The 14009-nt window shown below is 48.1% G+C and overlaps 1 protein-coding gene across 1 annotated transcript in view; it reads left to right on the forward strand.

Annotated features, from left to right (window-relative positions):
* Positions 1–14009, forward strand: part of GTF3C1 (general transcription factor IIIC subunit 1) — an 81449-nt gene that overhangs the window by 48729 nt on the left and 18711 nt on the right. The window contains 8 exon segments of the mRNA XM_063099730.1: positions 2641–2782; positions 3190–3325; positions 3770–3851; positions 3990–4178; positions 5936–6093; positions 7463–7605; positions 9855–9936; positions 11847–11959. Coding sequence (XP_062955800.1) covers positions 2641–2782; positions 3190–3325; positions 3770–3851; positions 3990–4178; positions 5936–6093; positions 7463–7605; positions 9855–9936; positions 11847–11959 — 1045 coding nt within the window.

Here is a 14009-nt window from a genome sequence, read left to right on the forward strand (position 1 = left end):
CTCCCTTAGAGAGGAGAGAAGTGGACCCTAAATGTGGAAGGCTCCCAGTCCCCCCACCCGATTGAGCCCAAGCAGCTTCGTTTTTTCTCTATTCATTTGTTCATTGCATGGGTATTTACTGAACACCTGCTGCGTGTTGTTTCCTGTGCCTCACCATGCACAGTGAGGACACACCCCATCCCTTTCCTCAGGAGACACAGTTCACAAGAGAGCCCCAGGGTGATGAGTGCTATGCAGGTGGCACACAGGGTGGTGTTGAGTCCAGGGGCATTTGAATGGGATGCTCAGGAACAGCCTTTCCAAGTAGGAGACATTTGAGCTGAGTCCTACAGGATGAGGCCCAGGGCTGGGAACGGCGTTCCAGGCAGGGCAACGGCACGTGCATAGGCTGGCATGGGTGGGAGGAGGGTGGCAGCCAGGAGTGGAGAAGTGGGCAGGACACAGCAAAGAGTTTGGGTTTATTCCAGGCACAGCAAGAAGCCATGGGATGGTTGTCAGCAAGGAGTGCCGATATCACTCATACTCTTAAAAGCTCACTCTGGCTGCTGTGTGGAGAATGAACTGAGGGGCACAAGGGTGGAAGTAGGGAGACTGGTCACGGACCATAACTTATGTCCATAAGAGACTTCTGCTGCTGACAGCAAAGAGGGAGGCGGGATTTGGATGTGTTTTGGAGGAAGAGCTGCCCAGGCTTGCTGATGGGTTGGCTGAGCTGGGCCTTGGGTGAGGCCTTTGCTCTGTCCCTTCCTATCTCTGGAACGTCCCTCCCGCCTGTGTTCACCTCACAGATGGCCACTCATATTTCAAGCATCCCCTCTCCTAGAAAGCCTTTCCAGCTCTTTATTGTTATCATCTCATTTTGTTCTGTGAGTTTCTTGAGCACAGGAAATTTGGCTTCCATCCCCAGGGTGTCGCAAAGAGCCCGGTATACACTTGACATCCAAAAATGTTTATCCAATGAATGCAGGGATGTCTGGAAGGCGATAGAGCCTCCCCTCCAGTGCTGTGTTTCCTCTAAGCCATTCTGCATCTGGTCATTTCTTGCCACCTCTACCAGGAGGAAAAGGATAGCTCTTTCAATTTGCTCCTGGAGAGGAGTCATACTCTGTTCCTCTGTCACAGAGCTGGAAAATCAGTATTATACTTTGATTTTTGCAGAGCAGGAGTCATAGTTATTTGGTACAACATTTAATGCTAACAGCGTAATGAGCACTTATATTTAGAAATGTTAATGAGTCCAGACAAATTTTAGAACAGTATGTGTTACAGAATCCTCCGGCATTCAGTAGCGAGCTAGGCTTTTACCACTTTAGATTTTAAAAGTGCTCTAATTCCCCCGCATTTTATGTCTAGATAAAAATTTGTGAACCAGCATGTAATTCGCACCAAAGTTTTTTCAGGCCTGATGGTGAATTTCCATCCCTATTAGTGCTCCTGAGTGGAAGTGTTGGAGGCTTATTGAGTCCATTACTCAGGCATCGATTGTCCCTTTATTCAGCAGTCAGAGAAGTTCTGTCCCCAGGACTGGGGGAAAGCATTATATAATAAGACATAACCATCTTTTAAAGCAGGTGCTGCCCACACTAGCATGCATACGAGTCACCTGAGGAGCATGTTACAATGCCGATTACTGGGCAGGGATTCTGCATTTCTAACAAGAAGCTTGGTGGGCAGCTCTTATTTGACCATGAGAAGCATTGCCTTAAGTCCTCTCAGTTTCAGCCATTCTTTCAAATGGATGACCTTGGGCAGGCTGTTCGTAATCTGCCTGAGCCTTAGATTCTTTATTTCTAAACTGAGCACGCTGCCACCACCCTAGGGGCTGAGGTGAAGCTTGGACGAGGTATGTTATGTACAGTTCAGGCCGAGAGTTGTGGGCATGTACTCCCCACAGCCCCTGCCCCAGCGGCCACGCTGTCAAGCCAAGGCCTCCACCTGAGCACAGTGTGAGATGGGCTTGGCCAGTCTGCACACTGTCGTAACCCTCCCTCACCTGCTTGAGCAGTGGTTTCAGTTGGATTTTGCATTAACTTAGAGGAAATGTAGTTTTTTTTTTTCGTTATTGAAAAATAACTGAAGGTAATTTCTCCTCTACGTTAGTGCACCTCTGGAGCACACAGGCAGCATCTAGCTGCTCCTGGAGCTGAGTGAGGCCTGGGGAAACTGACGCTGTCTCAGCTGTCTGTTCTCATCTTTCCTGCCCTGACCACAAGTACAGTCCTCTCTGCTCATTGTTTCTGCCGTGCTAGCACACAGCAGCTCCAGGGAGCTTTCCATTTTCCTAGGGCCCCCACACCGCCCAGCCCCAGGAAGGAAGGCTTGGTTTTCTGTGCTTGTGGACGCCCCAAGCCTATTGGGCTCTCTGGATGCCTGCATCTGTCCTCAACAGGTTCAGCCTGAGTGCTGACCCTTCTCTGAGGTTCACCCACCAGTGTTCTAGCTTTGCTCTGCTCCTGCTGAATCCCTTTTTAAGGAGTTTTGTGTGAAGAGGTTCTACCAATTGCAGACCCCCTCATCTGGTTAGAGGAGCCTTTTCACGGACTGGGGACTCACTCTTTCCTCACCACCCAGCAGCGTACCATAGCCTGCTGGAGCCCAACAAAAAGGGGTGGTCAGCTGAGCCCATGTTTGGTTTTCCAGGTGTGGTGCGCTGCCCGCGCATCAGGAAGAATGACAACTCAGACCAGGGCAGTGATGAGGAGGGCAGTCTGCAGAAGGAGCAGGAGAGCGCCATGGACAGGCACAACCTGGAGCGCAAGTGTGCCATGATGGAGTACACCACGTGCGTCCCCAAGCGTGGCCGTGGGCAGGGCTGCGGTGATCCTGCCCCGACGCCCCGGCCCTCCCTGTCTGGCTTAGGATGTCAGACCGAAGGGCTCACCTCTTGGGGGCAGAGGCTGCAGATTGGTGGCCCTGGGCCAAATCTGGCCCTAGACATACTTTACATAGCCCACATGATCAGTTGTCAAAATTCAAAAGTTGGGAATTTTATATAAAAATCTGGATTTTTGACTTATAAAAGTGGCAACCTGCTAACACTGGGGCCCCAAATTCTTCACTTCTACCTGTCAGGTGTTTTTCTGGGAAGGTAAAAGTTGGGTATATGTAGATACCCCCTACCCCACACACCATGAGCCCTCTCTTCAGTTATTGAGGAGGGCTCTTTTCTGTTCTTTTCCCATCCTGCAGGGGGAGCCGGGAGGTCGTGGATGAAGGCTTGATCCCCGGCGATGGGCTGGGAGCTGCAGGCCTCGATTCTAGTTTCTATGGACACCTAAAGCGCAACTGGATCTGGACTAGCTATATCATCAGAAAATCCAAAAAGGTCAGTTCTCAGGTGGGCACCCACACCAGACCACTCTTCGCTCCTCCTATCCCTTCCTGGTTTCTAAGTTAGTAAAACCAAAGTTGACCAGAGATGCAAATATTGATGTCCATTTGTACTGTAGGTGCATCAGGCCCCTTAAATATCTGCCTGGCCTAGATCCAGCAGGTTCTAGCATATTCTGTGACATGGACAGGTATTCCTTTTAAAAGAAGGAATGGAAAGTCTGGGTGATGCAGGCCTCCTGGTGGGAGTGCACGTGAACTGATAAAGCACCTGGGCAGGAGACTCTGCCCTCCAAGGCAGCTGGGGCCAGCTCTTGGCAGTCACTGTGCACAGTCCTGGGCTCCCTCAGAGACTCCGTGTGTTAGTGTGTTTGGTGCTCTGGGCCCCAGAGGTTTGTGGAAGCTCATACTTTATTCTAAGGCTGTACATGTCTTTCAGGAGAACACCGTCTCAGAGAATGGGCTCACAGTGAGGCTCCAGACGTTTTTGTCCAAGCGCCCATTGCCTCTCAGTGCTGGAGGTAAGTGTGCTGGGCGTTCACCCCAGAAATCAACATGGCACCAATTCAGGGCCAAAACAACCCCCGTACATTCAGTTTGGCTTTTCTGGCCTTTGCAGAGCTCATCCTGAAACTGTTACCTCCTGTTATTGTTTCTAGGCAATGGCAGGTTGAACATCTGGGGAGAAGCAAGAGCAGGCTCCGAACTCTATGCTAACAGGGAAGAGCAGGTTGAGGTTGACCGAGAGCCCACACTGGACAGAAGCCGGAGAGTGAGGGGTGGGAAAGGCCAGAAGCGGAAACGGCTGAGGAAGGAGCCTGGAAAGAAGACGAAGAGAAAGAAAAAAGGTTATGTCATGGTTCTTTGTGTTTATTGCGCCGTGCCTTTGTACTTTCCGGCTCAGAGATGTGCAAAGATCTCGCTCCATCTGGGCCTGAGCTCTGCCCTTAGATGTTGCTTTCCCTTTCCCCTCGATTTGTGGCACTTGCTCTGTGTGATGGTCATTTTATCTTTCAAATCCATCTGGCAGACTGAGAGGTCCTTGAATCTCACATGCTTCCCCCTGCTTTCTCTGTCTTTGTATTTAGGTGGAGCCTTTTACTTTAATAACTCTCTGAGTTCAGATTTCTAATTTCACCTCAACTGAAAAAACCTTAACGAAATCTTCTTCACAACTAGCCAAAATCCTGTTGTTCTTTTTGTTTACCCTTTAATATCTGCATTTATGCTAATCAGGCCAAAGTTCAAAGTGTTGTATTTTTAAATTGGAGGAAAGCTGGGACGTGAGCCTGAAGAACCTCTCCAGGCCTGAAGTCACCTGTCATGGCTGGTGACTTTCAGGTTGCCATTTGAGTTCTTCATCTGGGCAGGATTTACAGCAGAAGGCAGGTGGTAAGGAGACCAGTATCTATTTTTAGACCACTTTTATATCAACTAAGTGGTCCATGTATTTTAACAAAGATCTGATGGTTATAGCTATTTTAGATAAAATCAGAATGTTCAAACATGAATCTGTTTTTGGTGGTTTATTTGGCTGGTATTCATAACCAATAGCATTCCATCAGTTGAAATGGCCCCCTTGGATTAGCCTATTGCAGATATGTGTATAACTAATTTGGCTCACAGAGATCTGCATTTATCACAAGGCAAAAAGTAGTGGTGGTTTCACTTTGAATCCACATTTCCTTGCTCCACTTTTCTTCTGTCTTATATCGGAAAACACTCTCTAAACAAGCAGTCTTCTGGAATTGCGAGTAGCTTATTGTGTCTGTCCTGCGAAATGCTGTTAATGTTTCCCTCAAGGGAAGGGGACCTTGGAAAACCTGTGGCTGAGAGCTCAAGGTTCAGATCCTGCACCTGCCACTGGCTAACTTATGGGACATGGGCAAGTCACCATATCTTGCTGATTTAGATTCCTTGACTATTAAATAGTAATAATAATTATGTCTACCTCATACAGTTATCATAAAATATTCTAATTATAAGTTCATGTATGTAAAAAGCTTATAAGAGTGCTTGGCACATAGTGACTATTCCATCATGCTAGTGATCGCTAGTATTTATTTAGTAGCTACTCTGTGCCAGGCACGATACTAGGTGGACACAGCCTGGGAGTATAGACCTTGTTGTCCTCAGGGTGCACTAGAGTTTACACAATGCCCCTGAGGTCACAGAGCAAGGGTGTAGTGGGGGCCCAGTGACTTCACAGTCAATGGTCCTGCTTGTTTGATAAACATGCCCAGAGCATATTCTGTAAGCATCTGTGCAAGGTGCCTTCAAAGGACTTAGTGTCATGGTGGACGAGATTGGAGACTGGCAGATAACTAAGTAGAGGCTCCATTCAGGCCGCCCAGCCTGTCACCGTGAAATCTGACCAAAGAGAAATGCTGAAAGGGGTAAAAAATAAGTAAGTAAGTAAGTAAATCTGTCAGGCAGGGCTGAATCTTTTGTGATTAGTTTGTATGACTGCAGGCTCAATGAGACTCCAATAACCGATATTGTTGGTCAAATCTTACCAGCTGTGGAGGGGCCCTTCCACCCTCTAGAGTGACAGCTCCAAACCTGTTGTTAGAGGCTTTCCCTCCTCTCCCCCTGGTGTTTGTAGAAGAGCTCACAGAAGCAAAAAGCAAAAAGCTGCGCTACCATGATGAGGCTGACCAGAGCGCACTGCAGAGGATGACGCGGCGGCGTGTCACCTGGTCCATGCAGGAGGATGGGCTGCTCATGCTCTGCCGGATTGCCAGCAATGTCCTCAACGCCAAGGTACAGGCCCCAGTGCTGGCTGCTCCCCAGCATCTGCCTGCCCCTCTCTCGGGTCTCCCTCTCCTGTCACCACCTTGTAGGAAGCCCATGGCCCTGAGACAGCTCATCTCATCTGCTCTGCCTGGCCCTTGGGAAGAGCGTCTCCCAGAATCCTGCAAATGACCACCAATGACCACCACTCCTGTTTTTGCACATTTCTTTTCAGGCCTCATTTAGATACATATAAATTTTTGCCTGGCTCCAAGACGTTTCTGTAGCCCGAGCCAGAGTTCATCTCTTCACCATTCCCCAAAGCACCTCAGTGATTCCTCATCTATATGTTCCTGCTACTTTGTGCTGTCCTGACCTTCTCAGTTTGCAGCAAGGTGTGGGGAGAGCAATCAGGGTTGACATAGAAGCCACCAGGAGAATGAACTCTCCATCGTCCAGTCCAGGGTCCCTTGAGACAGTTCCATAAGAGCTGGTTGAGTGTCCTGGTCACAACTGTGCCAGCCAGGAGAAACCCAGTGAGGGGTCCTGGGCCCAAGACGCTGTCAGCCTCAGGCTCATTAGGTCCCTCTTCTTGACCATTTGTCCCATGTCCTCTCACTTCTCAGTCCTCTCCTGAATTCCAACCCAACCCCTTCTCCAAGGAGGGACCTGAAAGGCGACATGTTGCTGTCCCTAATTTCTGTCCCCTGCATCTACAGTGGCTTTTTCATTGCAGCACTGATGGGAGGGGTGTCCTCCCTCTGCCCCACCCTCAGTGCAGCTGGAGGAGCCAGGAGGGTCCTGCGCGGTTCAGTGCTGGTGGATGCTCCGCTCCATGTGCTATAATGGGCACCGTCCTCTAGGGTTGCCGTTCTTGGGGTTATAAGAGAATAACATGTCCTCTATTCTCTTCCATATCTCGCTCTGCCTTCCTGTGCATTCTCTTGAGGCTGCTCATTTAGTACCTTCTGTTTCTACTAGTGAAACATACAATGTACAGAATGCATGTACAGAATGTTTCTGAGCACATGTAATGTATAGTTAAGATGTTACACCCTCTAAGTAAACATACTTTATATACTTACATATCTCCTAACATATTGCCCTTCTGGTCAGTGCTACCGGACACCCTCTGGGCACCTGTTATAGTACTTGCCAAAAGATGCTCTTTTCCCACTGGGCACTGAGGGTCTTCTCTGCCCAGGACCTCACTCAGTGCCTTGTGTGTAGTGAGTGCCCAGTTAATATGACTGAGTAGAATGTGAGGTGACAGTTTGGAGTATTTGCTGAGGAAGGAGCTTTCACAGAGCACATTTTTGCCCCCTTCCTTCACATTAGTTCCCCATAGCTTAGACTCTGAGGATGCTGATTTTCCATCTTGGCTCTGTGTTTGATCCAGGTGAAGGGTCCATTTGTCCCCTGGCAGGTTGTGCGGGACATCCTGCATGCTACCTTCGAAGAATCTTTGGATAAAACATCTCATTCGGTCGGACGAAGAGCTCGCTACATAATCAAAAACCCACAAGCCTATCTGAACTATAAGTAAGCCATATTTGAAATTTCATCACTCCAGGACATGGTCATTCCAGTGCTTCTAGTTCATTCTTTATTCTTCTTCCGTTTCTTAAGAATCCGGTGTAAAATGCAGAGCACACTGAGTTGTCCAGTGAGCTGTGCAAGTATTGGGGTTTGTTAGTGAAACTGTCCTTGATTTTCCGAGGGCCGGGCATGATTCTGTGTGCTTACACACTCATGGTATTATGTGGACGTCAGAGCACCCTTGCTGTTCTGCTTGTCTGCAGTGAAGTGGAGAAGAGGCAGGCTGGATGGCCGCTGACCACCACGTGACCAGCATGTGCTGGAGGCAGAACCCAGGCTGACCTTCGTTGCTGTTTTTAGCATGCAGAACTGCTCTTGAGAGATTATGGATTAGTGGCCCTTCACATAGCTCACTCCAGGAAGAAGCTAGACAGGACCTGGATCACTGGACAAAACACACCCTGCCATGTCCTCAGCAGAGCTGGGTGTCCCTAGCTGTTTCCAGCCATGGTCCAGGATGTGTGTGATAGCAACTGCCTGGGAGTCACAAAGCATCTGCCTTGTGGTTTGTTATCTCCTTCTCACAGGGCCAAGGCCATAAAGCCACGGCCAGCCCCATCAGACTTTTACACCCCACTGCACAAGGATGGCTTGAGTGGAGAGGACTGGAGAGCATCAGAGTGGTGTGGGGAGGTGCCCAAGTGTTGCAGCCAGCATGAGAGTGGGGCCAAGAGGGGAGATAGAATAGGGCTGGGAAGAACTGCCTCCACCAGCTGTTCATTCATGCCACAAGTCAGTAAGAGAGCTTGGCTGTGAATTGATTCTGGCCACAGGCTGCCTGCCGCCAGCCAGACTAGAGAGAAATCAGCCCAGCCCTGGATCATGGAGAAAACTCAGCTCTAGACAGGGTTCCTCAGCCTCGCCACTACTGACATTTTGGGCTGGATCACTCTGTGGTGGGGGCGTCCTGGGAAGTGCAGGTTGTTTAGACTTCACACACTGCATGTCAGTAGCACCTCCCCTTTCCATTGTGACAACTGAAAATGTCTCCTGATGCCTGCTGCAGGGCAACATTGCCCCAGTAGAGAACCACCAAGTTTGATATAACAAGGGGCCTTCCTGAGTGAAGCCACTTTGCCCTGTGTAGAGTCTTAGACTTCTCTATCTGAAAGGGCTCTGATCACCTGGTCCCAACTCTGTTTTTCAGAAATGCGAACACCCAGAGAGAGAGTCTGAGTTGGTGGTGAAGTGAGATCTGGAACTGGGCTTCCTGCCCCTGAGTGATGCTCTTCCTCTCCCCCAGCAGCAGCCTGGGGCATTAGAACAGGAGGGACCCCAGAGTTAGCAGGCCTGGGACTCAGTCCTTGTCGCAGGTCTCCAGAGCCGTGGGCCTGAGATGGAGCATTTGTCCACATGATGAAACAGGAGGATAATCCCTGTAATAACCACATCTGTCCTGCCTGCCCCAGCCCTTGGTATGGGTGTAATCTAGGGGTCCCTTACCTTACCAAGCTAAAATGGAATGACAATCTCTCTCTCTCTTTTTTTAATTGAAACATAATTGATTATACATGTTTGTGGGGTACAGAGTTGTATCTATACCTGTGTACAATGTGTGATGATCAAATCAGTATAATTAGCATGTTCATCATCACAAAATGTAATCATTCCTTGTGTCTGTTAACCAATTTCTCCCTAACCCTTCTCTCTCCTCCTTGGGATGACAATCTCTACCCAGCAGGCTGTTTATGATGCTGGCCGTCTTCTCCTCCATTTCCTTTTTGGCAAGTCTGGCTCTTTTTATGTCACAGAGACGTGAAAACTGATGGAGTGGGCAAATCCCCTGTTTTGGGGAAGACTAGACCTCTTAGTAATAATGAACACCAATGCCTGTATAATACCTTCAGATTTACATCATGCGTTCACATAGGTCATTTCATTTGGTCTTGGCCAAATCCTGTGAGGGCCAGGTGGGAGTTACTGTTCTCAGTTTACCCATGAGGATGGAAGCTCAGAGAAGCCAAGGTGTCCTGTGCGAGCATGAACAGGCCTGATGTGAATCAGGTCTGGCTGACCCCAGGTCTTCCATTTTTAAAAGATAGAATTGCACAGCAGGTATATAAGTAAATCCTGTTTCATGGTTAGTCAAGGCCATAAATGTTAGAGGAGTTCTATTTTGATGGTTCTGAACAGACATGATCATGAACAGACATTGCAATTTCCAGACCTCATTTTGTTTCCTTTTTCTGCAGGGTGTGCCTTGCCGAGGTGTACCAGGATAAAGCCCTTGTTGGAGATTTCATGAATCGAAAATGTGACTATGAAGACCCAAAGGTAGGCCCGTGTAGTGTAGGTAGGTCTCAGCCTGCTCTGGCGGCAGAGTTTCTAGGTTCTGGTCTGGTCCTCTGGGTCCCGTGGTGCCTCTGCCAGCCTTATAGACAGGGGTTATTTTGCTGCTCATTTGGGATATCAACTTGTAAATTCTTGGGCTTTGGACTTCGTTTGATCTGGTCCCAAGCATCAGTTTTTAGAGATCATTAGAAGTTGATGTACTGCTTTGAAATGCTGCTGTGCCTTGCGCCTATTTTGTTAAGAAATTGGGACAGCTCTTCAGAAATTACTAACAGCTGGACTTCCTGGACAGCCTGCAGATAGGGCAGGAGTTTTCTTCCTGAGTTCTCTGTGCAGGTGGGGCCGGGGCAGTGGCTGGCAAGGAACAAAGCTGTCTTTGGTGACCCAGACTTCTCTGATCTGTTGCTCAGAGCTGCTCCCGCTTTGCTCGTTGAGCTGGCACTGGACTCTGCTTCCTGAGTGTCAGGCCTGTGCCAGGCAAGGCCATGGGAAGGAGATGCAGCCTTGCCTTGAGGGAGCCACAGACGAATGGGACAGGCAGAGAAGTTGATGGCCGTGACAGAGCAGCACAGCCAGCTCCCGGAGGGTGGTAGGCACAGACCGCTAAGGTCAGGGAAGGAGAGTCAGGAATGCTGTTGGATGCAAATGACACAAACACTCAGCCTCACAGAGGCTTAGGGCTTCCGTTTTCCCATATGTCAGGCAGACTGGAGCTAGGCAGTCCCGGGTGCAGCAAAGCAGAGATGTCATTAGGTTCCCAGACTCATCTGTCACTTCTCTGTCTGTCCTTAGCGGTCAGCTTTCCATCCTTTCGCCAGTCACCCCTTGGTTACAAGTTGACTACTAGTGCTCAGGTTCCAGTGCAACACAGTCTCAGGGCAGGAAGAAGTGAGAGAGAGACTGCACTGGGCCCACAGACCCTCGTATCAGGGACAGCCTTTTCCAGAAGCCCCTGGCAGATGGCTGGGAAACAGTTATCCAGCACAAGGGACCAAGGTTGCCATGAGTGGCTTAGACAATCGTGATTCATCCCAAGAGGCTGGGCATCCTGTCTCCCCAAACTAAATCGGGGCCAGCTCCACCTCTAAGAAAGAACGAGGATAAACAGAATAGGCGACCCACAACTATCTGCCACAGAGGGCTTTGCAAAGTTTTCAGCTCTGGATGAGACTCGAAAGCCACAGGGCCAGCTGAGGCAGGGGCAGGAGAGAAGAGGGAGCATGGTGCCCTGTGGTTAAGGGTTAGGGCTGCAGCCAGGTGCAGCAGGGGCTGTGTCCTGCACAACCATGGTACAAGGGGAGGAGCAGGAATTTATCCTGGCGCATTGGACACAGGGTGAACAGGATTAGTGTGCTTATCAGATCTGGTCTGGATTGAGATAGTTGCAGTGTGGTATAGAGGAGGGGACTGATTTGGGGTCCACCTGTTGAGTGTAGGGCTAGGGAAGGGAAAGGACGCTGACTCACCCAGGTGAACTGGGGAGAACCAGACCTGGGAGCAGAGGAGGGGAGCATGGCCTGCTGTCTGGAGGTACCTGGTAGGCATTCCAGGGACTGGGCTGGACTTCTTGGTGTCTCCCTGTCTGGGGCTTGGGAGAGAGAGCCAGCCATGTGCTGAGAGGGCCGTCAGCCTGTTATTTGGCACCCGGTGCTCCAGATTCCTGAGCCTAGTGGTGAGTGTCTATTGCCTCCTCTACAGCTGGCCTTCTCAGGTCGTGGATGACCTCTGTGGACTTGGGGAGACAGAAAAGGCAGAGGAGATAGTGCTGTCAGAGTTTCTTGGATGGATGGAACTGCTGCGGGAGTTTGTTACAAGATGTTTCTTGGTGCATCTTGGCAAAATCTCCCTTTAGGGAAAGAAAGGGTTAATATCTCATTCTCTCCTGTTGAAAGGTTTGTGCCAAGGAGTTTAAAGAATTCGTGGAGAAGCTTAAAGAGAAGTTCAGTTCAGCCCTAAAGAATCCCAACTTTGAAATCCCAGACACACTCCAGGAGCTGTTTGCCAGGTAAGGTGCTTCTGGATGGTTCTGTGTGATCCTCCCAGAGCAAGAGGAAAAGGTCAACAGCCAGGACTGCCGGGTGTCTCCCTATCAGCAGCCTGCGAATCACACCCCACCCGCCTGCTTGCATTCCGCCTGGCAGCTCACCCCCCTGTCTCTCGTTTCTGGACATCTGATGTTCCTCCTCTCACGGGTGACTTGAACACAGGGAAGGGACCTTGCTACCCCACTGGGCACTCGCGTTCCTTCTCCCTGCTGCTGGCTTAATTTAGGTTTCCTTGCCTGGTTGGTGAACTTCCTGCTGAGATCTCTCACCTTGTGTATGAATGTAAGTAATGTGCCCATGGTTGTGGGGATTGTAAGCAACAGGGCCAAGATTTGACCTTGGGTGGGTCTGACTCCAGAGCCCCTGCTCTTCCCAGCATAACCACTTAACATCTGGAAAAGACTATATCTGGGTTTGAACACAGAACTCTGTGAAATTTTAAAATCCTAAGTTCTGTGAACGAGGCCTGTTTCCTTGGCATCATCGAAATGTGAATCCCTTCTCTCTACTCTCTCATCTAGAAAGTACTTCTAGCCACTGTGTTTCTGAATTTCTTCCTAAAAGAGGTGTCATCGATCTGTCGTTTCCTATTAGTGAACCATATAATACCTTTGCTCTCTGCATCTCAATTGGAGATCTCATTCTTTCATTCAACAAATGATTTGTGTGCCAGGCCTAAGGAGCGATTTGTGGTCATTTGCTGAGTTGATACCCTTGGGCTATTTTTCGGGTTTTGTTTTGTTCCCAGAATTCCCAAATGGCATGATTTATGTTCACTCTTAAATGTTGGCTAGTGGTCTGTTTACCTATTTGTAATTTATATCCCGACATATTTTCAGCAAAGTTGTGAGGCAACTTTGAGCCATCAAAGAAGACAGTTAAAATAAAGATTTTTAAAGGAGAGCTCAAGAACCATTTAGAAGAAAGAAAAAGTCACAGTCCTAACAGTTTAATGCTAATTTTGATCCTGAGCATTCTTGCAGGTGAAGCAAAATAGAAAATGGTTCTGTATTTTTCCCTGCTTGGCTCAAAAGAGTTCACCTGCTTTTCTGAAAAGTTGCTTTTTCTTGGCACTAAATTTTAGGAAAAATTTTCTGTCTTGAAGATGAATTTTTACTTAAGCTTTGTAGAATGTCTTACAAGTGGCCAGGTTTTTAAAAAGTCAGTTCTATGATTTATTTTTATATTTATTTGCTTGGCATGAACACAGTAAAAAGATATTAAATGAAACTTGAAAAAGAGATGGGGAAATAATCTGTAATTCCAGCACCTAATATAGCTATTCTCTTTTGAGTATTTTCTTTATCGTGATTTATTTTTTAATTGACAAATAATAATTGTTTATATTTATGGGGTACTGATGTTTGTTATGTACACATTGTAGAAAGATGAAATCAAGCCAATGAACATATCCATCACTTCACCAACTTATTTTTTTGTGACGAGAATGTTAAAAATCTATTACTTTAACAGTTTTGAAATATACAACACATTGTATTAACTGTGGTCACTGTGCAGTGCATAGATCACTGCAACTTATTTCTCCAGTCTAACTGAGACATTGTACCCTCTGATCAACATCTTCCCCTCTCCCCCAGCCGCTGGTAACCGCCTTTCTACTCTCTGTTCCTCTAAGATCAACTTTTTTAGATTATGTTTGGGTATTTTCTTCCAGTCTTCTTTCTTGTGCTTGTCTTTTTCATTGAAATTAGCCCACAGTTTTATATCCTGCTCCCTTAACAATGAACAGGGGCTCCTTGGCAATTCACATTTTCCCATGTTGCTTCATAATTGCCAGTGTGTGAACATTTCTCATTTTCTCAGCCCTCATTTTTATGACAGGTTCATGTGATGGGAAGAACATGGTATATTCTCATTTTAATTTGCATAATACAGTGTTTGACATTTGGTGAGTTTTAACGTTTTCCTCAACATTTTAACCAGTAAATGGCCATCTTGAGCAAGCATCAGCTCAGTTAGAGAAGATCTGCTGTGTTTCACTGACATGCT

The sequence above is a fragment of the Cynocephalus volans genome, chromosome 6 (genome assembly GCF_027409185.1).
Source record: "Cynocephalus volans isolate mCynVol1 chromosome 6, mCynVol1.pri, whole genome shotgun sequence".
Taxonomy (NCBI): Eukaryota; Metazoa; Chordata; class Mammalia; order Dermoptera; family Cynocephalidae; genus Cynocephalus; species Cynocephalus volans.